This window comes from Oncorhynchus mykiss, chromosome 10, assembly GCF_013265735.2.
Source record: "Oncorhynchus mykiss isolate Arlee chromosome 10, USDA_OmykA_1.1, whole genome shotgun sequence".
Taxonomy (NCBI): Eukaryota; Metazoa; Chordata; class Actinopteri; order Salmoniformes; family Salmonidae; genus Oncorhynchus; species Oncorhynchus mykiss.
The window spans coordinates 5,842,412-5,864,111 of record NC_048574.1 but is presented as its reverse complement, the minus strand read 5'-3'; the positions used below and the strand labels follow the sequence as shown (position 1 = coordinate 5,864,111).

At 40.5% G+C, this 21,700-nt stretch overlaps 1 protein-coding gene across 1 annotated transcript; it reads right to left on the bottom strand.

Moving 5' to 3' along the window:
* Positions 1–2,074: 2,074 nt before the first annotated feature.
* LOC118966694 lies at positions 2,075–10,718 on the bottom strand. Its single transcript, XM_036989544.1, has 3 exons — positions 10,343–10,718; positions 7,856–7,960; positions 2,075–6,615 (listed from the first exon to the last, which is right to left on the bottom strand). The coding sequence occupies exons 2-3, from the start codon at positions 7,947–7,949 to the stop codon at positions 2,894–2,896; spliced, it is 3,816 nt and encodes a 1,271-aa protein (XP_036845439.1). The 5' UTR covers positions 7,950–7,960; positions 10,343–10,718; the 3' UTR covers positions 2,075–2,893.
* Positions 10,719–21,700: the final 10,982 nt, after the last annotated feature.

Sequence of the window (21,700 nt, the reverse complement as noted above, 5' to 3'; positions counted from 1 at the left end):
CAAGAACCAGATGGTCACTCTGACAGCGCACTGGAGTTCCTCTGTAGAGATGGTTGTCCGTCTGGAAGATTCTCCCATCTCTGCAGCACTCCACCAATCAGGCCTTTATGGTTAAAGGGGCAGACGGAAGCCACTCCTCAGTAAAATACAAATACAATCTCCCACTTGGAGATTGCCAAAAGGCACCTAAAGACTCTCAGACCATGAGAAACAAGATTCTCTGGTCTGTAGGAAACCAATATTGAATTCTTTGGCCTGAACAAGTTCTTATTTTCAATGACGGCCTAGGAACAGTGGGTTAACTACCTTGTTCAGGGGCAGAACGACAGATTTGTACCTTGTCAGCTCTGGGATTCGAACTCGCAACCTTTCAGTTACTAGTCCAACGCTCTAACCACTAGGCTACCCTAATCCAAAACCAATTGCTACACAATTGCGCACAATCGACTCTGTGTCCAATACAACTTTAACTCATTACCTTGACTCGTTCTCTTTTCATTCTAACGTGACCCTGCTGTAAATCAAGCAGACAGATGATTGATCTAATATGGACCACGGCACAATGGTCTTCATCGGATTAACGAAGGAGACAACAAAACATTGTGGACATTGCTCGCAAACAATATTTTCCCCACACTTTGGCTGTTGCATCGAGTGCTGTATCACAACGGCTGTTTGTCACTTGATTGTCATTCAGAAAATACATTTGATGTGTGAAAATGTGTGCCCATGAAAATTATACTCACACCATAACATAAGGAAACCCTAAATGTTAATAACCTCTCTTGGGTAGGGGGCAGTATTTAGAAGTTTGGATGACAAACGTGCCCAAAGTAAACTGCCTGTTATTCAGGCCCAGTATTGGATAGAAAACACTCCAAAGTTTCCAAAACTGTTAAAATAATGTCTGTGGGTATAACAGAACTGATATGGCAGGCGAAAACCTGAGGAAAATCCATCCAGGAAGTGGGATATTTTTGATGTGGGTACTTTTCTATTGAACGCCTATACAGTATGTATTTGGATAGGACCCAAATTGCAGTTCCTATGGCTTCCACTAGATGTCAACAGTCTTTAGACATTGTTTCAGGCTTGTATTCTGAAAAACGAGGAAGAATGAGAACATTTTTTTAGTGGACTCTAAATGAACCAGATCTGTTTTGAGCGCGTGACCGATTGCGTGCCGTTCGTTGTTTTCCTTTTCTATTGAAGACGCTATTGTCCGGATGAAATATGATCAATTATTTAGACAATAGACAACCTGAGGATTAATTATGAACATCGTTTGACATGTTTCGACGAACTTTACAGGTACCATTAGCATGTTTTCGTCTGCATGTCGTGACCGCCTTAGAGCCAGTGGATTACTGAACAAAACGCGCCAACAAAACTGAGTTTTTGGGACATAAAGAGGGACTTAATCGAACAAAAATAGCATTTATTGTGTAACATGGACTCTTGTGACTGCAAACATATGAAGATCATCAAAGGTAAGTGATTAATTTTATCGCTATTTCTGACTTTTGTAATTTCTTTACTTGGTTGTAAAATGTTTGTATGCTTTTGTACGCTGGGCGCTGTCCTCAGATAATGGCATGGTATGCTTTCGCCGTAAAGCCTTTTTGAAATCTGACACAGCGGCTGGATTAACAAGAAGTTCATCTTTAAACCGATGTATAACACTTATATATTTTATGAATGTTTATTATGAGTGTTTCTGTATTTTGAATTTGGCGCTCTGCAATTTGAAAACTATATTCACACCGTAACATAAGGAAACACTAAATGTTAAGTAAGCCTAGTTACAGAGCATTTCCAAACTCTCCATACAAAGAACTGTCGGAGCAACATCCAGGATTCTTACCGGGATCAAGTTCAATGTCTCATTTAACTGATTATTTTTGTATTTTTGCAACCTCCCGGTTACTAGTCCAACGCTCTAACCACTAGCATTGACAAATGCTTAATATATGATAGAACAACAAACACGGCCATGAATGTAGTGTTTTATGTCACATGATTTTGGACAAATTTGTCAAGACACCAACAATGAGAAAGGGTTAAACAGAGTTGGTTAAATTAACTTGTGAATTTTATTGAATGTTCCTTATATCAATTAATTATCAACAGCTGTATCTGTAAATTGTCCACCGCAGGAAATCCTCACTGGTACTCTAGCTTATAGAATGACCCTTAGGCGATGTCAGAGGTGTTGTAGCTGTCAGTTGTCCACCGCAGGAAATCCTCACTGGTACTCTAGCTTATAGAATGACCCTTAGGCAATGTCAGAGGTGTTACTGCTGTTGTAGCTGTCAAATCAGCAAGCGTTTCCCGTCGTTATACTGATCTCATTAGTAGAAATCTCATGAAACCGGTTGACAAGGTTGAACATAGGAATGTGTGTTGTAATACACAGTACACCTCCATTAGGATCATATCAATTCTTACTCCTTATTTTAAGTTATTTTCTTCTTGTTTGAGTGTCTATATAGCATTTAATGATGTTCAATGTGTCATTATTTCTATATAGTCTACACTTGCTAGTTCTGAACTTCTAGCACCGGTAGGATGGGTGTGGCTTTGTGACAATGACCACAAGAACAGCCACTAAGGGATTTGATGCAGTTACATCTCTCACATTGCCTGAACAAAGACAATGATTTTCTATAGAGTTCTGATTTAATCTAGGACCTAATTTTTGTTCAGTTACCTTGGGGTGGACAAATTAACATAAGGCTTTACACGAGGCTAAGAGTTTTAATACAAATCCAATGAACCCCACATCTCAGTTGGATGTAGCCAATAAACGCAAACGTTCCGACTACGTTGGGAAGCTTAATGTTCAAAATGGAGACAAAATTTTGTTTCCAGATAATGTTATCACATCCCCGGCTTATGTTGGAACCTCCTGCCCTCTATCCTCTTTATCCTTTAAGAATGATCTCTCATTTGGGAGTAAATCTTCTCCTTTTGCAATCTTGTCCAGAATCTCAGACTCTTCCTTTATTTTCTTCAACCCAACGATCCGATCCTCGAAGCCTGGCTTGTGTTCGTCCTCCTCTGTGCGAATGAGCATCTCAATGTACTCCATAGTGGAGAGAGAGCTTGGTTTCAGGGCAACATCATTAAGTCTCTTGAGACAGTCAGAAGACTGCGTGATCAAATTCATCAGCGCGTCATGGATCATGTGAAATTCATCCTCAAGCTTATCCAGCATCTCCTTGGTTTCCATAGATTTGCCCCACGCCTTCATGAAGTTGTCCTTCAGTTCTTGAATAGTCTTTTTCTCAGTCTTTGTTTCGTAAGTCAACAAGACTTGTTCCCTGTCGTGGTCATTAGAAGAGCATTTTTCTGGACATATGGTGCAGTTGCCATCATCATCCATCACGGCACAACTTTTGATGTCATCCTCATTTGGGAGGAAGCAGCAGGTGTGACATGTGAAATTGCATATCTTGCAGTTTGTCGCAAAGTCCTGGGCTAATTTGCTTCTCTTGACCTGCAACACATTTACCTCGGTCTCAAAATGTTTGTTCTGTTTCATGTTCTCGTCCTCGTTCTCCAGACACTGTTTGAAGCTTTTGATCTCGCTTAGCTTTGACAGACCTGCTGTGATCTGAGGGGTCAGGCATGTCATGGTCTTCTCCAGAAGCTCACGTTCTTCCAGAACTTTCTTTGTCAGGGTCAGATCTTTACTCTCAATGCTTTCCAGTGCTTGGAAAAATTTCTTTATCTCCTTGAAAGTTGACCTCCATTGCTCTGGACACTGGGCCTTATGATCATCATCAAAATCATCATCTTCAGAGCTGCTCGCCATCTCCTTTAAGAACAGAAATGAACTGTTGAATTTGAAATGGGTTGGTAGCCCCTTCTTGTCTTTCTTACAGGGAAGATTTGCAGCTTTGATGGCCTCTAGCACCGGTATGTGCTTCCCATCAACAAATGTCACAAGCATCAGGATGTTTTCAGCAACATCCTTTCCAAAGATGGACAGGATGGAATCAAAGATGTATCTCTGGGAAGGACTGAGACGAACAAGTGGTGCCTGCACTACAAAGCAGACTGCATCAATGTGATTAATCCCTAAAGGGTTACACAAGAAATCCTTCACCTTTTGGGTGACCAATTTATCATGAGCCATTCCTCTGGTGTCTCCGAACCCTGGTGTGTCAATGATGGTCAGAGAATAAGGAATCTGAAAGCCTGGCTGGTTGTAGAGCTCGTATGATGTCACAACCACAGTCTGGCTCTCAGCCTGTGACCTATTGGTCACCTCATTGATGAGCTTAAAGCGGTAACAATCTTCCCACTTTACCCCAAGAATGTAGTTTATCATGACATTGACCAGAGTTGTTTTTCCTGCACCTGTGGCCCCCAGAAGCAATATCACCGTGTTATTCCGTTGCTCAACTTTCCTCCCAAATGTGTACTGGTTAAAACTGTCACTTACACCATACTTCTGTTCCAGATTCAGCAAGTGGATTGAGGGGTTGCCCTTTTCCACCTTCTTGGATTTTTTGAGGAATTCCTCACTTTTTGCTCCGGTTGATTTGCTCGTCTTCGGTTGGGGATCAGAGACCCTAAGGGTAGTCAGGACAGTCTCAGGACTGGGTAGACTGTTCCCTGCTTTGCCACAGTTAGCAGAGACTCTGATGCTGTATGCAGTGTCAGCCTCTAGTCCTTCCAGTATACCCTCTCTAGTGGTGGTTTTGATGGTGTGCCACATCTGATTGTTTATAGTCTTTACACTCTTTCTGTATTCAACCACATAACCAATGACGTCAACATCATCTCCCACCATGGTAGGAATGTCCCAATTCACTCGGATACTTCCCGATTCTATCCTCTTCTCTGTGGGGGGTCCAGGAGGGCTACATGGGCGGGTCCTGACGTATTCTGTCCAGTCACTGCAGAGGCTCACACCAGGTATACACACGGCCTTGCAGCTAAAGCGGTACTTTTTGTAAGGGTCCAAACGACTCATGGTGACCTGGTTAGTTGTAGCACCCAATTTGACCTCGATCCACTCAGAGTCAGCCAGCTCAGCCTGGTACAAAACCTGGTACGACTCCACAGAGGTAACACCAAGGTTGGGAGGGTTGACTTGCAAGTGGACACAGTCATGCCCCAGACTCTTGATGGTGGGAACACTTGGCTTTGACGGCAGCTCAAACTGTGGATTCAAAAGTGTCCCTCTTTCATAGACATGGATGGAGGATGCGGTGAGGAGTTTGTTTGGAATTGATGCAATGCAGAATGCAAGATTTTCTCTGTCTTTGTTAGACTCTATGAAGTCTAGGAACAGATTTATGGTTTGCCTGGTCAGGGTCGTTACCTCACCCGAGCGAAACCACTTTTCTGCTGCAGTCTTCCCGGCTGCGTTGGGGTTGTAAGGTGTCAGTGAAAAATCACTCTTAGATTCTTCCAGCAAGTAGTTCTCCAAGACTACCAGATACTCTTCTTTCTCCTTCAAAAAGGATAATGCAAAACACACTACATAATCATTAGCTTGATCAAGCACTATTCCATCCAATTCACTGCTTGAGTACACAACTTGTACCTCTTTCATTATGTCAAGGTAAGAGCTGACAACATTCATCTCTCTCTCTCTGTCGTCCAGGTACGTGATCATGAGGTCATTCTGGAATGGAGATCGTTCTTTGATGTTGAGCATTTTGATCAGCTCTTCCTCCTCCATTCCTCCTCCTCTTATGTTGGGAAGAACCTTGCAGAGACCTTTCTGGAACACCTGCTTGTACTCTGAGCACAAGTCCCTGAATGTGTTGAGCTTGGCTTTGAGTTCAGGGAACTTGATAGCCATGTCTTCCTTCATTATGTCCTGGCATTGTACATCAGTATTGTCCAGTCCGTCCAAGATTCGCTGTGTGCGACGTACCTGGCTAACACTGATCTGCCTGACTAGCTGGGCAGCTGCAGAGTCCAGGTTCTTGAGAGGATAGAGCCAGACAGTCATGGGCACAGCATGTTCTCCCTTCTCCCCTAGCAGACGTGGCAGGCCAGCATACACCTTGATGGCATCTTCAAATGTGACAGGGTTGTTTTCTAGTGCAAAATCACCATGGAAGGTGCAGTTGAATTTATTGGTCTCTCTCTGCTCTTCCTCACTCATCTTCAAATTTCCCTGCCCTTCTATTGTAGTGAGAGGGATCTTTTTTATTGTGCACAGCAGGTTTCCCTGGATGTCCTGGTGGTTTTCTCCTGAGGAAACCTCTTGGTCAAAAACGAAGAAGGCCTGGGCTCCGTAGTGCAGGGCAGTCACCACATGGGTTGCAGAGCCCTCTTGGAAGACATTACAGTGTTTCACATTTCCTGCCCCCAGGTGGTCCATTGTCAACTGTTCGAAGCGAGTGGTGGTACGGTACTGCAGAGAAACCCTAGACTGACGCTTTGAGGTCTTTTTGTCATGTAGGAATTCAGCAGAACCCTTCACACTGACTAAGCCACTAAGAAAACTAGCCTCAAGAGATGCAGACACATTTAAAGCTTCTGACTTGGCTTCACTTGAGTCTGAAGCAATGATTTTGAAGTCGGTGTTCGGTTGTGGACAGACATTGATGTGTTTCTGAAGCATCTCAGAATCCCAGAGAGTGATACCTGCAGTTGAAAGAGAAGGACCAAAGAACATTTATTGTGAAATTTATATTCCAATGTGTACATGTGTGAATATTTCTATATGTAAACATGGTTTCATTCAAATAACTAATTGAAGGTAAATATTGAACTCAAAGTAAATATTCTAGGTGTCAACCCATAGTTAGAAAACCTACACCTCCTACCCTCAGAAGTAAAGAATGCTCTGTAGCACCATGTGAACCAGTCTGGAAAGGGGTTCTATCTGGAGCTTCTTTCAGGTCCAATAGAACCTTTGTTCCAAATAAAAGGTGCTATTTGGAATCAGAAAGAGTTCTATCTAGAACCTTTTTTCAGTTGGTTCCCTACAGGGACAAATGGTGCCACATTACATTCTCAGAAGGGAAAAAAAGTGCCATCTTTGCCATTGACAGCATTACTACTATATGAACACTTCAAAAACAACCTGCATGCCATCACTATTTTGTCCCAAGTGCATCCTCTAGCTTTTCTTACTCTGTGGTAACCATAGAGATGCACCAGAAAACTCATCTCTCTCTGCAATGGCTGATTCTGTGACAGCACCACAGAGGACTTAAGTGCCCAAAAGCCTGTTTTAGCATGGGCAGCTCCATTCAGGACTTTCACCATTTTGAAGTGGTCAACAGGGAGATACTTCCTTTGGGTTAAGGAAGGATTACATAATTCAATCTGGGTCCTCAGGTGGGATCAGACAGAATATAATCGCTGCCACCTGGTGAGGTTAGCATAGGGCTAACGTATGCCATGTTATCTGATGGGACAAGCTACAATTTAGCGTTCTGTCACATGCAAGTAAATCAACTATTTTTATTAGCTGAGATGCATTTTGAGTTGGAGAAACTGTTTAAATGTAAATGGTGGCAATGTCCTCAACTTCTATGAGTGTATTAGCAGTTAGTAAATAAACTGAAAAGGTGCAGACCACCACCTACTGTGTGGAGTGTTACAGTATAGTCTGAACAGGTATAAAGCCAAGGTTGGTGATTTACTGACATCTGCAGTTATGGAATGTCTGTGCAGAAGTGCAATTCATTGGCTGACCCCTCCTGCTGATTCTTCCTAAATCCATAAAAACTACTTTAAAATAGTGAAAGCCCTCAATTGTGTTCCCTGTGCTGGAACAGTGTGCCCTCTATCCAACTCAATGGTGGAAACACTGTCAATTAATTTAAAATGATGCATACTGATTACCTCCAAACCAAAGAGGAATATTTTCCTGTACCTGGAATGAGGACATCTCTACGACAGTCATACAGCATCCCCAGCTGGAAGGGTCGGCCTAGAGCGGCTAGCTCGATGGTCTCCAAGTCAGACATGACTCAGTGTTCTGAAAACATATCAGTACTGGGGTTACTTCAGCAGCCCCGGTATTAGAACCTTTCAACAGATCATTTTGCTGTTAACAAAATTACTTGTTTTTTTTGCTCATTGCCCAGGCAATGCAGTGTGTGTAAAAATCACTGATACATTATGTTATGGAAACATTTGAGTCACTCACATTTTTGTCCCGCAGTCTTCCGTTGGATTGTTTATTTTAATGAAGGTAATAAAATAATAACAATACTGCATTGCGCTAGTGATGTGTGTTTATGGAAACTGAGACTGAAATGTAAAAAAATTTAATAATACCATCAAAAGGGTCGGGGCTGAACCAAAAACATCCAGGGCTGAAGCCCCGGAAGCCCAGGCCTAATTACCCCACTGGCCAACATACTTCGTCTGGTCAAGGCACATTTTGTTTTTCTTATTTGTTGATAATCCAATGTGACAATTTACCAGACAAGAGTGCGAACATCTACAAGTGCACACTCTCTATTTAACGGTTTACAACTTCGTACTGAAATACGATATGACGATACAATGAATACAAACTATGTGCCCAAGACTTCCATCTTTCATTCGGTATGACATTTATACCATTGTGATGTATTGTGCCCAGTAAATGTCAAGACAGCGTGAAAAGTGTGACAACATACCTCGCTCTCCCCTACAACGGTAGAATGTTTCCTTATGGCGCTACAAGAGGTACAAGATCTACGGGGAATCATCCTTTAATGAATGTCTCTTTTCTCTCTCTGACCACATCTGATTGAACCAATATGTTCGATAGATTTATTGATCGTTTATAGGTGAATAAAGGTGGCTTCTGGAAGGCAGAATTTAAAGAGGAGTCTGATAATAATATGTGCCAATGTTGATTAACAACAGACTTGATGCCATTACGGCGATCACTGAACGTGAGTATATAGTTTACAGAAAACAGTTTCACATGTTCTTGTTGGATTTATTAAGTAACTGGCTTCTGGTCAAGCTTTTAACTTGTTTATGCGCTTTATCAAGCCAGGTATCGCCTATCCTCTCAAGTGGAAACGCTCTAGGAGAGAATTTGATTGTCTATCATATTCTTCCTCTGTGTCACAGATGCGATGCAGTCTATTAAGTTGGCTTACTGGTAAACCTCTTAGGGGGAGAGGGTGATAAAAAGTACCATATTTGGCAGCTAATTGTTATCTGTAGGTTTCCTGTAAACTGTACTACTAGATAGTACCTTCTTTGTAGCAAGTACATCTAAGAAATGTATAGAGTTGATGTTATTTACCATAGTTTAAGGAAATTGATTGTTATCTAGAGTTAAAGAATGAATTTAATTTCGGAACTCGTCCAGTTCATAAAGCAATCATTTATATAGCGGGTCCAATCTTTCACATGATCTTTGTAAATATTATTTTCCTAAATAAAAATAAAAATCCTAAATAAAAATACACGAAGAAATGCCTCTGATTGGCAGATGAGCGCCAACCCTGATTAGAAGCACCTGTTGTGCATGTGTTCTTTACAGATGTTGTTTTGGATTCAATTTTTTTTGTACCTAAACACTAAAGAAGGCTGTAAAGCCAAAACGTATGTCTGCGCTATCCCCGATGCAGTGAAAATAACTAAAAACATCGAATAATCAAGTCCGCTTTATGCACAACTTTGAGTGCGAACCCATTAGACCCTTTGTTTGTCTGAATTCGGTGGATTTACGCACCAGCCAAGCATCTGGGAGAGCGCGATGGTTCACTTTCGTTCAGTAAATTATCCACATTATTAAAGCTACAGTCTGGGATTGGTTTTTGGACATTTAAATTAATGACGCAGTATAACCATCAATTTTTGAAGAATACAATTTATAAATACGTCACGAGCTTATTACCATTGTCTTACCACATTAGAACCCGAAATAAACGCTTATTTGTTTGTAAATGTATTGATTCAAAAGATGGTTAAAACTATAATGCAGATATCATGGACTGTCAGTCCTGGCATCTAGAGCACTTTAGAATTTGAGAGATTACATTTCCCTAACCCCATCCCTGAGCTGTGGACCACAATAACTGGAGGCACTGACAATGTTATTTCTCAAAGATCAATTAAAGTTAGAATCTACATTTGGTGAAACTGCGCCAGCGGCTTTGATATTGTTTCGGTGATGAAACGGAGGAGAGGAGCGTCAGGCAGTGGTATTTTCTTTACAATGATTTCCGTCCGATGGGGGGGGAAAACGGTGTTCTTTGTTTAAAGTATCTTTATTCGTTGTTGTAATATCCCAAACGGACGTGCCAGTTTCACCAAATACGGATTGTAGTTTTAATGATTGCCCAGTAAAGGTTTTGCTAAGTAACCATTTCAGCCTACAGTTTAAATTAAATAAGGGTTAGTAGCCTACCTTAAGTCAACGAAGCTTGCCGATGGATGTCAAACAGACAAAAATTCACAAGTAGATGTTCAAAATAGAAGAGCCAAGTATACAAAATAAATATGATATGTGTCTCTACCAAGATGTAGACCGGGTGTTACACACTGTTTTATAGACCAAATCACAGAGTTTCTAAACCCAGAGGCGCAACATCGCGAGACATCCAGGAACACTTCTGAAATAGTAAACAGAACATGCCGGGGTTTGAGATGTCAATGAGAGAAGTGAAAACATCTTCATTAGTTGTTAATTTTCTCGAAATCAAAAGACAAAACCTAGATTCGAGACAATTTTCTTTAGTTGAACCTGTTATTACAGCAACCTCGTGAAAGTGATGAACTGACACGTTTTCATTTTCGTCAAAAACAAGTTTATATCGAAGCAGTGCCTTTGAGTTGACGGCCCGCACATGCGCAGTTCGGAGCGACAGACCATTCGATCCGATGACTTGCTTCTCTACGGATGAGCTCTGCTAGCCAACGTCGCCATGACATCGCCTACAACTGCTATCCGGGATTTCTATTGAAGAAGCAGTTTTACCCTATCTTCATACTGTCTTTGACCAAATCTCTCTTTCTTGTAAAACCACCCCAACACTCGTCTTGTAAATTACATGACTACAAGTCAGTATCTGGCTGTTATACTGTAACATTGGAGACAGCTCATCCTAGTGGATACAGACTGCTACAGTAGCCTACTGGTGGTCATTGAGTAGATCAGATTAATTGTATTTCTGCTTTGTATGCTACTTTGAGTACAGTACAACTCCAGTACAATGCCCATGCACTGATGGGTGAAGGTGAATATAAACTTTATTACATTGTCCTTACTGCGTAGTAAGTTTTGAATGACATTCATGTAGGTGCAGAATAACAATGTTTGTTGTTTTATTAAACGTTTCACCTGCACCTGCTTCTCGACTCACAGCGTCTTCGTTACAGCATCACTGGCAGGAATCAGCTAATTTGTCTGCGGTATTGAGTTGTCGCGCAGAGAGTGAATGGAAGAGATTGAGGTTAGGTGAAGACAACGAAGATGACAATAACAAGTAGTAACTCAAACACAAACTGTATAGCGTCAGGCTGTACGAATTGGCTCCAAGAACAATTCCTTGGTAAGCTAACATCGGCCTATCCAAGTGTCTTGTTTTGCGCACTTTGTACAAAATAATACAATGCAGTACTACAGGATATTTCTTAACGTAGCTCTTTATTAGCTAGCTATAACTGGCATGTTCACGTATCTCCAACTAGGATCAAAATGCCATGACCTAACCATTTGGGTGGTCTTAACCAATCATAGCACAGTATGATATGGCGGTAAAAATGCATCCAATTACAATTCAGTATGTTTACACATGAATATTACACCAAGGACCCACAACTTTTGAAGAAATGGCTCCATGTCCTGTGCCAGCCCAAGCTACTGCTACCTAAAGTACATCACAGTGTTCCCGTACACTTGACCTTAGCAGAAATTAGTTTATACTACAAAGTCAACTGTAATGGTAATACCATTGTAAAGTACAATTTCTCAAATTCCAGTAAAATCAATGACGAGACCTCCCCGCTGCGCTTCTCTGCATGATTGAAGCAGGTAATAGAGCTTCGCTGGGTCTTTATAAAAATGGTGTCTGGAGAAGTGAAGGTTACTGATCGATAGTGAAATGGGAAGATATGTTGTGTTGGGATAACTGCTGTTTTCACCCGATTTGTCCAACTTATCACCTCTAAAATGTCAATAAACCACTATAAAGAGTTTATGTAATGTCTCATTACACACAGTGCATTCAGAAAGTATTCAGACCGCTTGACTTTTTCCACATTTTGTTATGTTACAGCCTTATTCTAAAATTGATGAAATAAAATACAAATCCTCATCAATCTTAACACAATAACCCCTTACTTACAACACTAAAACAGAGTTTTAGACATTTTTGCAAATGTGTTCAAAATAAAAAACAGAAATATCATATTTACATAAATATTCAGACCCTTTGCTATGAGACTCCTGTTTTCATTGATCGTCATTGAGATGTTTCTACAACTATGATTGGAGTTCACCTGCGGTAAGTTCAATTGATTGGACAGGATTGGGAAAGGCACACACCTGTCTATGTAAGGTCCCACAGTTGACAGTGCATGTCAGAGCAAAAACCAAACCATGGTCGAAGGAATTGTCCGTAGTGCTCCAAGACAGGATTGTGTCGAGGCACAAATCTGGGGAAGGGTAACAAAACATTTTCTGCAGCTGATCAATTTGATGTTATTTTAATGGACAAAAAAAATGTGCTTTTATTTAAAAAACAAAGACATTTCTAAATGACCCCAAACTTTTAAACGGTAGTGTGTGTATATATATATATATATATATACAGTGCCTTGCGAAAGTATTCGGCCCCCTTGAACTTTGCGACCTTTTGCCACATTTCAGGCTTCAAACATAAAGATATAAAACTGTATTTTTTTGTGAAGAATCAACAACAAGTGGGACACAATCATGAAGTGGAACGACATTTATTGGATATTTCAAACTTTTTTAACAAATCAAAAATGGAAAAATTGGGCGTGCAAAATTAGGACATCACGGTTAGCAGAGTGTGATAAAGCAGTGAATAAAACAAACTTAGGGAGGAGGCTTCTGATGTTAAAACTGGTTATGGATAGGGGGCAGCATTTTCACGTTTGGATGAAAAGCGTGCCCAGAGTAAACTGCCTGCTACTCAGTCCCAGTTGCTAATATATGCATATCATTAGTAGATTTGGATAGAAAACACTCTGAAGTTTCTAAAACTGTTTGAATGATGTCAGTGAGTATAACAGAACTCCCATGGCAGGCAAAAACCTGAGAAAAAAATCCAACCAGGAAGTGGGAAATCTGAGGTTGGTCGTTTTTCAACTCATTCCCTATTGAAGATACAGTGGGATATGGGTCATGTTGCACTTCCTAAGGCTTCCACTAGATGTCAACAGTCTTTAGAACCTTGTCTGATGCTTCTACTGGGAAGTGGGGCCGAATGAGAGGGGAATGAGTCAGAGGTCTGGCAGAATGCTTTGAGCTCGTGACGCTCATTCACCTGAGAGCAAGCTCTGTTCCATAGCTTTTCTACAGACAAAGGTTGGAACATTATTGAAGATTTATGTTAAAAACATCCTAAAGATTGATTCTATACTTCGTTTGACATGTTTCTACTGACTGTAATATGACTTTTCGTCTGAACTTTTTGCTGGACCTGCCCGCGCGTCGTGAGTTTAGATTGTGTACTGAACACTCGAACAACAAGGAAGAATTTGGACATAAATTATGGACTTTATGGAACAAATCAAACATTTATTGTGGAACTGGGATTCCTGGGAGTGCATTCTGACAAAGATCATCAAAGGTAAGTGAATATTTATAATACTATTTCTGACTTCTGTTGACTCCAACATGGCGGATATCTTCTTGGGTTGTGTTGGTCTCTGAGCGCCGTACTCAGATTATTGCACGGTTGCATTAAGGAGAAGTATATCTTTAAATCTGTGAATAACACTTGTATCTTTTATTCATGTTTATTATGAGTATTTCTGTGATTTGATGTGGCTCTGTGCAAATTCACGGGATGTTTTGGAGGCAAAGCCAAATGTAAACTGAGGTTTTTGCATATAAATATGAACTTGATCGAACAAAATATACATGTATTGTGTAACATATTGTCCCGGGAGTGTCATCTGATGAAGAATATCAAAGGTTAGTGATTATTTTTATCAATATTTCTGCTTTTTGTGACTCCTCTCTTTGGTTGGAAAATCTCTGTATGCTTTCAGTGACTAGTTGCTGACCTAACATAATGATATGTTCTGCTTTCGCCGAAAAGCAGAAATCGGACACTGTGGTTGGATTAACAAGAATTGTATCTTTAAAATGGTGTCTAATACTTGTATGTTTGAGAAAATTGAATTAGGAGATTTCTGTTGATTGAATTTGGCGCCCTGCAATTTCATCGGCTGTTGGCGAGGGGTTCCGCTAGCAGAACGGGGTAGTGGAACCCCAGTCCTAGACAGGTTTTAACATGCATGAAACCAAGGCTTTTACGGTTACAGAAGTCAACAAATGAGAACAGAGAATAAAAGGAGCAGATTTCTGGGCGTGGTAGAATAGATTCAGGGCATAATGTACAGACAAAGGTATGGTAGGATACGAGTACAGTGGAGGTAAGCCTAGGCATAGAGTGACAATGAGAGAGGTTGCATCTATGTGTAACAGTATAACTTTAGACCGTCCCCTCGCCCATACCCGGGCGCGAACCAGGGAACCTCTGCACACATCAACAACAGTCACCCACGAAGCATCGTTACCCATCGCTCCACAAAATCCACGGCACTTGCAGAGCAAGGGGAACTACTACTTCAAGGTCTCAGAGCAAGTGACGTCACCGATTGAAACGCTATTTAGCGCGCACCACCGCTAACTAGCTTGCCGTTTCACATCCGTTACATATGGAGGCACCAGTTAAGCCACGTGAGGTCTCCACATGTGTGGGGTGTGGGACAAAAGAGCTAGCTGAGGCATATTGAGCGGACTGGGGGCTCCGCAGTCAAATAAAACAATAACAATAAACAGCTGTAGACAAGGCATATTGACATTAGAGAGAGGCAAAAAGCAATCACAGGTGTTGATTGGGAGAGCTAAGACAACAGCAGGTAAGGCAACAACAACGGGTAAAAGGTGATGAATGGGCAGAGAGCGAGGTAGGTTATGTATACACAGGACCTAAGTTTGAGGCTGGGGCCAATAGATAAACAAAATGAACTACTGTGTCAGTGAACAGTCCAGGAGGCATCAGCTGTGTAGCCGAGTGATTATAGGGTCCAATGAGCAGCAATAGGTGAGACGGAGACGTTTGGTAGTCGCTACTACACTAGACGAGCGGGAGACACGGCGTTCAGAAAGCTAGTGATCCGGGGGTATCAGCAGATGGGTCTTCTGCGACATCGCAACGGAAAGCCTGCTCCCGCTCCCGAAAAACTGTTAGACCCCCTGAATTGGCTATGATAAATTGAACTAAAATATGTAGGAAGCACGGGGAAGGATATACGGTAGCCAGTCATTTATGGGAGAGAATTATGTGGGAATGGCTGGTTGACTATTGTAAAATTCAGAAGTCGTATCCAGGCCTTAAGCCAAAGTTTAGACTGAAAATGGGTAAAAACAAAATGTGAAAATAAGTATAGCTCCAGGACAGGATAAATGGATTTTGTACATTTGGCAAAATGAAACAAAGAGGAAACATGAACAATCAGTATTGTGTGCAGTGGAATCACACTGGGCCTATGGTAACGCCACAATGGGGTTTGGATCCCATTGAGGGTTCTGGTGACAGGGTGAACGGCTACTGTGAGAATAATGTAAGATTAGGCAGTGAGTATGGGATGAAGAAAGATAAAGAAAGTTTAATCGCAGTGGTGGGAAAAAGTACCCCATTGTCAAACTTGAGTAAAAGTAAATATACCTTAACAGAAAATTTACTCAAGTAAAAGTGTCATCCAGTAACATACTACTGGAGTAAAAGTCAGAAAGTATTTGGTTTGAAGTATACTTAAGAATCAAAAGTCAATGTAATTGCAAAAATATACTTATGTATAAAAAAATAAAGTAAAAGTATAAATAATTTTATAATCATTATATTAAGCAAAACCAGGCAGCACCATTTTCTTTATTTTATAAATGTATGAATAGCCAGGTGCACACTCCCAACACTCTGACATGATGTACAAATGAAGCATTTGTGTTTGGTGAGTCTGACAGATCAGAGGCAGTAGGGATGCTCTCTTGATAAGTTTGTGAATTGGTCCATTATCCCATCCTGCTAAGCATTCAAAATGTAATGAGTACTTTTGGTGTCAGGGAAAATGTATGGAGTGAAAAGTACAATAGTGAAGTAAAAGTTGTTAAAAATATAAATAATAAACTACAGATACCCCCAAAAAACACTTAAGTAAAACATACTTTAAAATCTACTTAAGTACTTTACAGCACTGGTTAATTGAGAACTCTCCTGAAAATTGAACTCAGGAGCCCTTTGCTAGCTAGGGTGTTAGGGTGTTGGTTTCAGCTAGTCCTAAACCACAGGGGTTTAGGTGCGATAAACAAAAAACTAGAAAAACAAGGGCTAAGCGAAAAAGATCAACTGAAATAGCAGTTGTGGTTAACGCTGAAAGCTGGGCACACCCAATCTAAGACGTAGTAGATGAAGACACCTGAAGCTCTGCTCGGAAAACAAAGAATACACTTTTTTTTTTAAACGGGGCCTCAAATCTGATATCAAGATTACCGGTTTATGAAGAAGGCCTAAAGAAAATAATGGGCCAATCATATCGATTGGATGCCATGACGAATTTGACGCTATGCGACCAACCGCTGGAGACTTCCTTCAGCAAAGATGGCTGACAAAAATACTAGGACCGAAGCAATTGTTAGGTAATTATAACGCCATAACGAATCAATCAACAAATGCACAGTTGAGGGAATATGTTAGTTAATGTAGAAACAAAAGATTATACATATTTTTTGGTCATGAAGTCAATTTACAAAAATCGCTATTTAGCTAGCTAGCTAACTACCTAACATTAGCCAGCTAGCTAGCTAGCTTTATGGGTGTTGTGACATGAGTATGAAATTGTAATTCGTGTTTAATGTTTCAGTGACTCCTGAGAAAACCACCAAACCAGGCTGTCGTCTTGTGAAACAGTGGATGTAAGGAATATAGCTAGCTAAAGTTTTACTGAAAATGTAATGTGCATTTTGTATGCTTACCTTGCTGGTATTTGCCATGAAATGCAGCTGAAGTAATGTAGCTAGCTAACCATTGTCTTGCTTATTGTGTAGTGGAGGATAAAAATACCTGTATGCCTATGGATGTGTAGCTAGCTAAAAAAAATATAGCTAAGAATATATTTACTGATCATGTGCTCTACCTTGGCAAATAAAGGTGTGGTTCAGGTCTTTTTCAGTCATATCCAATACCAAGAGTATCAAATTCCAGTCTTTGAACGATGCTGTGTCTGCGTGTATGTATTACAATTAGACACTTCAACAGTGTTTACCAATCCTGGTCCATCTATGGTTACACATTGTAACTATGCAATAGACTAGACACATGATTTAACTAGTTAAAGACGGATTTGTAATTCACATATATATAGAAACAGAATTTAAAAAGAAAGGTACCCTATACTTTCTATGTATCATGTAAATACTTGAATAAACAGTTCATCTCAATATCTCATTTCCTTCATCTGCACTGATCTAAGGACACAGGATAGGTGTAGTATTTCATCAAATCAGAGACTTTATTTCAACCAGTAGAGAATGTGAAATGCTTTGAAAAAATTAAAGTGTTATAAATACATTATATTACAATTATAATAAATGCATTATAAATAAAAGTTCTGTACTTCATTGCACATCTGGTGTGCATTATAAAAACAGGAAGAAAGAGGAAGTGGGGAGAGAGGTGTGAGAGTGTGAAAGGGAAAGAGGTAAGAACAGAGGAGCAGGGAAGGCTGCATATGATTAATGAATTACAATGCTACTAAACTTAATATTCTCTCAGTTCATCACAATTACTATATTACTATTCTCCATAGTTGGTCCTATTGCCTATTCTTTGAAGGTGGCCACAGTTACGGTGCTTTCGGAAATTGTTTAGACCCCTTCACCCTTTTCCACATTTTGTTACATTACAGCCTAATTCAGAAAACATTTCATCAATCTACACACAATATCCCATAGTGACAAAGTGAACAGGTTTTCAGAAATGTTTACACATTTATAAAAAAAAATATATATAAACATTTACATGAGTATTCAGACTCTTTGACGTTGAGACTGGTGTTTTGTGGGTACTATTTAATGAAGCTGTCAGTTGAGGACTTGTGAGGCGTCTGTTTCTCAAACTAGACACTAATGTACTTGTTCTCTTGGTCAGTTGTGTACCGGGGGCTCCCACTCCTCTTTCTATTCTGGTTAGAGCCAGTTTGCGCTGTTCTGTTAAGGGAGTAGTACAAGATCTTCAGTTTCTTGGCAATTTCTCAAAATGGAACAGCCTTCATTTCTCAGAACACAAATAGACTGACGAGTTTCAGAAGAAATGTCTTTGTTTCTGGCCATTTTGAGCCTGTAATTGAACCCACAAATGCTGATGCTCCAGATACTCAACTAGTCTAAAGAAGGCCAGTTGTTTTGCTTCTTTAATCAGAACAATAGTTTTTCAGCTGTGCTAACATAATTGCAAAAGGGTTTTCTAATGATCAATTAGCCTTTTAAAATGATAAACTTGGATTATCTAACACAACGTGCCATTGGAACACAGGAGTGATGGTTGCTGATAATGGGCCTCTGTACGCCTATGTAGATATTCCATTAAAAATCAGCCGTTTCTAGGTACAATAGTCATTTACAACATTAACAATGTCTACACTGTATTTCTGGTCAATTTGATGTTATTTTAATGGACAAAAAAAAGAAGCTTTTCTTTCAAAAACAAAGACATTTCTAAATGACCCCAAACTTTTGAACGGTAGTGTATGTACAGTTGAAGTTGGAAGTTTACATACACTTAGGTTGGAGTCATTAAAACTTGTTTTTCAACCACTCCACAAATTTCTTGTTAACAAACTATAGTTTTGGCAAGTCGGTTAGGACATCTACTTTGTGCATGACACATGTAATTCTCCCAACAATTGTTTACAGACAGATTACTTAACTTATAATTCACTGTATCACAATTCCAGTGGGTCAGAAGTTTACATACACTAAGTTGACTATATCCACAGTAAAACGAGTCCTATATAGACATAACCTGAAAGGCCCCTCAACAAGGAAGAAGCCACTGCTCCAAAACCGCCATAAAAAAGCCAGACTACGGTTTGCAACTGCACATGGGGACAAAGATCATACTTTTTTAGAGAAATGGTCTTCTGGTCTGATGAAACAAAAATAGAACTGTTTGTTCTCCTCGAGCTGACAAGGTAAAAATCTGTCATTCTGCCCCTGAACAAGGCAGTTAACCCACTGTTCCTAGGCCGTCATTGAAAATAAGAACTGACTTGCCTAGTTAAATAATGGTATTTTTAAAAATATATTTTTTTACTTGAATATGTTTGAGGCCATTTGATACACTGGCTTGGTATTACTGCTTGCGTTTTAGTATGTCAATCGCAGGACCCACTCTGCCATTGTCCTGGACCCTACTGGTTCCCGTAATGCGGAGCACCATATGAGTGAAAACCTGGTCAAGCACATCAGGTATGGTAAATCTATTCTATGGTCTGGCAAAATGATTGTTCAGCTATTTCTCCAATGTCCAGGATAGTATTCATAATTCATTAAGTTGACCTGTCATTGATGTTGAGACTATTGTTACAATTTATAGTCCAGTTGCATATTGAAGACTCAATTAGTTGTATTCATGCTATGAAGAGGTCATCATGAAGAATTATTGATCTCCGTTCAAGCACGCCATCTCAATCATGAGCAGCCATTGTTCATGTGTTATGCAATGCAGGTGTATGTATATTGTTGGAACTAGCGAGTAGAGAAGGTCATGGTATATGTACAAACAAGCCATGTTTTCCTCCCCAACCAGATACTGGTTTGAGCAACGAAACCCACAGAACCCGGCACAGAATCTGTGTTCAGCAATGTTCCCCGCCAGGCGACAACAATACCTCACACCAAGCAAAGAGACGGCCACAATTGTGTTGTTTATGTGCTTCTGGTGAGTTCATATGCTAATTAGTTCCCAGGATAATTCAGTAGGCAAAATCTATGTTATGTTAGAAATCTGTGCGTCACCCATAAGGGTAGGCCACCCAAAAAAGTGGGCCAAAAAACAAATGCACCCAATGTTCACATGCAGAGATCTTTGAGGGTTTAGCCAAAGTCATTCCATTGAAAGGATTAGATTAGCATAACAACAACATAGTATATGTGTTTCACACTGGTCATGTTCACACCTAAGAAAATGGTCTGAAACAGGAAGGGACCCATGTGCATGTGTTCAAGGAGAAACCATTATTTTTTTTCTGTTGCTAACCGATGTGCTATGGTATCCACTAATGAATATGACCCAGGGCAATGGAGAACCTGGTTGATATGACCCAGGTCAATGGAGAACCTGGTTGCTATGACCCAGGTCAATGGAGAACCTGGTTGCTATGACCCAGGTCAATGGAGAACCTGGTTGCTATGACCCAGGTCAATAGAGAACCTGGTTGCTATGGCCCAGGTCAATAGAGAACCTGGTTGCTATGGCCCAGGTCAATGGAGAACCTGGTTGCTATGACCCAGGTCAATGGAGAACCTGGTTGCTATGACCCAGGTCAAAGGAGAACCTGGTTGCTATGTGACAAACTCTGTATGAAATGTTGGTGTACTATCATCAAATCATTGGAGCTTCGTCATCACCAGTGTTCTGGCTTGTTCTCATGATTACAGTCAAGCAACAAAGGTTTTCTAAAGTCTAAGACTATCACAATGAATCAGATGATCATTATTGTTAAGATGCAAAGGCAGTTGGAGGCCCTGCTTTTCACATTTTCATATTTCCCCAATGGCTCTATAGATGGTAGACATGATGTGTCCCATCGTCTGTTGTTTATATACTACCTAGATGGCCAGAGAGTTAATGCAGAGGGAGAAGGTACTAAGTGACCCAACTGTCCCAATGCATGTTAACATCAGTGGGGCCAGAATGGAGGTGGCGAAAGAGACCTTGGACAAAGGTGAGATTGTCAGATTTTAAAAAATTAAAAGTGATAGACAATATAAAGCTGAAGGATTGTAGTCTAGTCTACATCATACACTGTAGCGTGTGTCATTACCGTGTGATGGGGTATAAGGTGCTGCAACCCAAGTCACTGATGGCTTATCTCATTTAGTGTTGCTACATTGGGCCCCTACTTTTATATAGACTATCGATAGTGTTTTGATGGCACTATCGTTTAACTTGCCATGTTTGAGGTTGGCAACGTTTTGCTGTAGTTTCAGCCTACATGGAGGTCAAAGTAGCTGACCGACTACATTAGAAATCCTAAGTAGCCTTATAATCTACAACCTCCCCCATGTTTGAAAAATTTTGCAGTTTCTATGCAACAGATGAGGGGAGGGAGGGGCTGGGCGATAATTATTTTACACAGGCAAAAAGCAAACCTGAGTGCCTGTCAGTTTGCAGGCCAACTCCATGTCACACAGTTGACGTGACAATTCCATAAGAACTTTAATCTTTCCACGTTTGAACGGGGCCCAAACGTCCGTTGCTCTATGAACAATGGTCGGAGTCTAGGC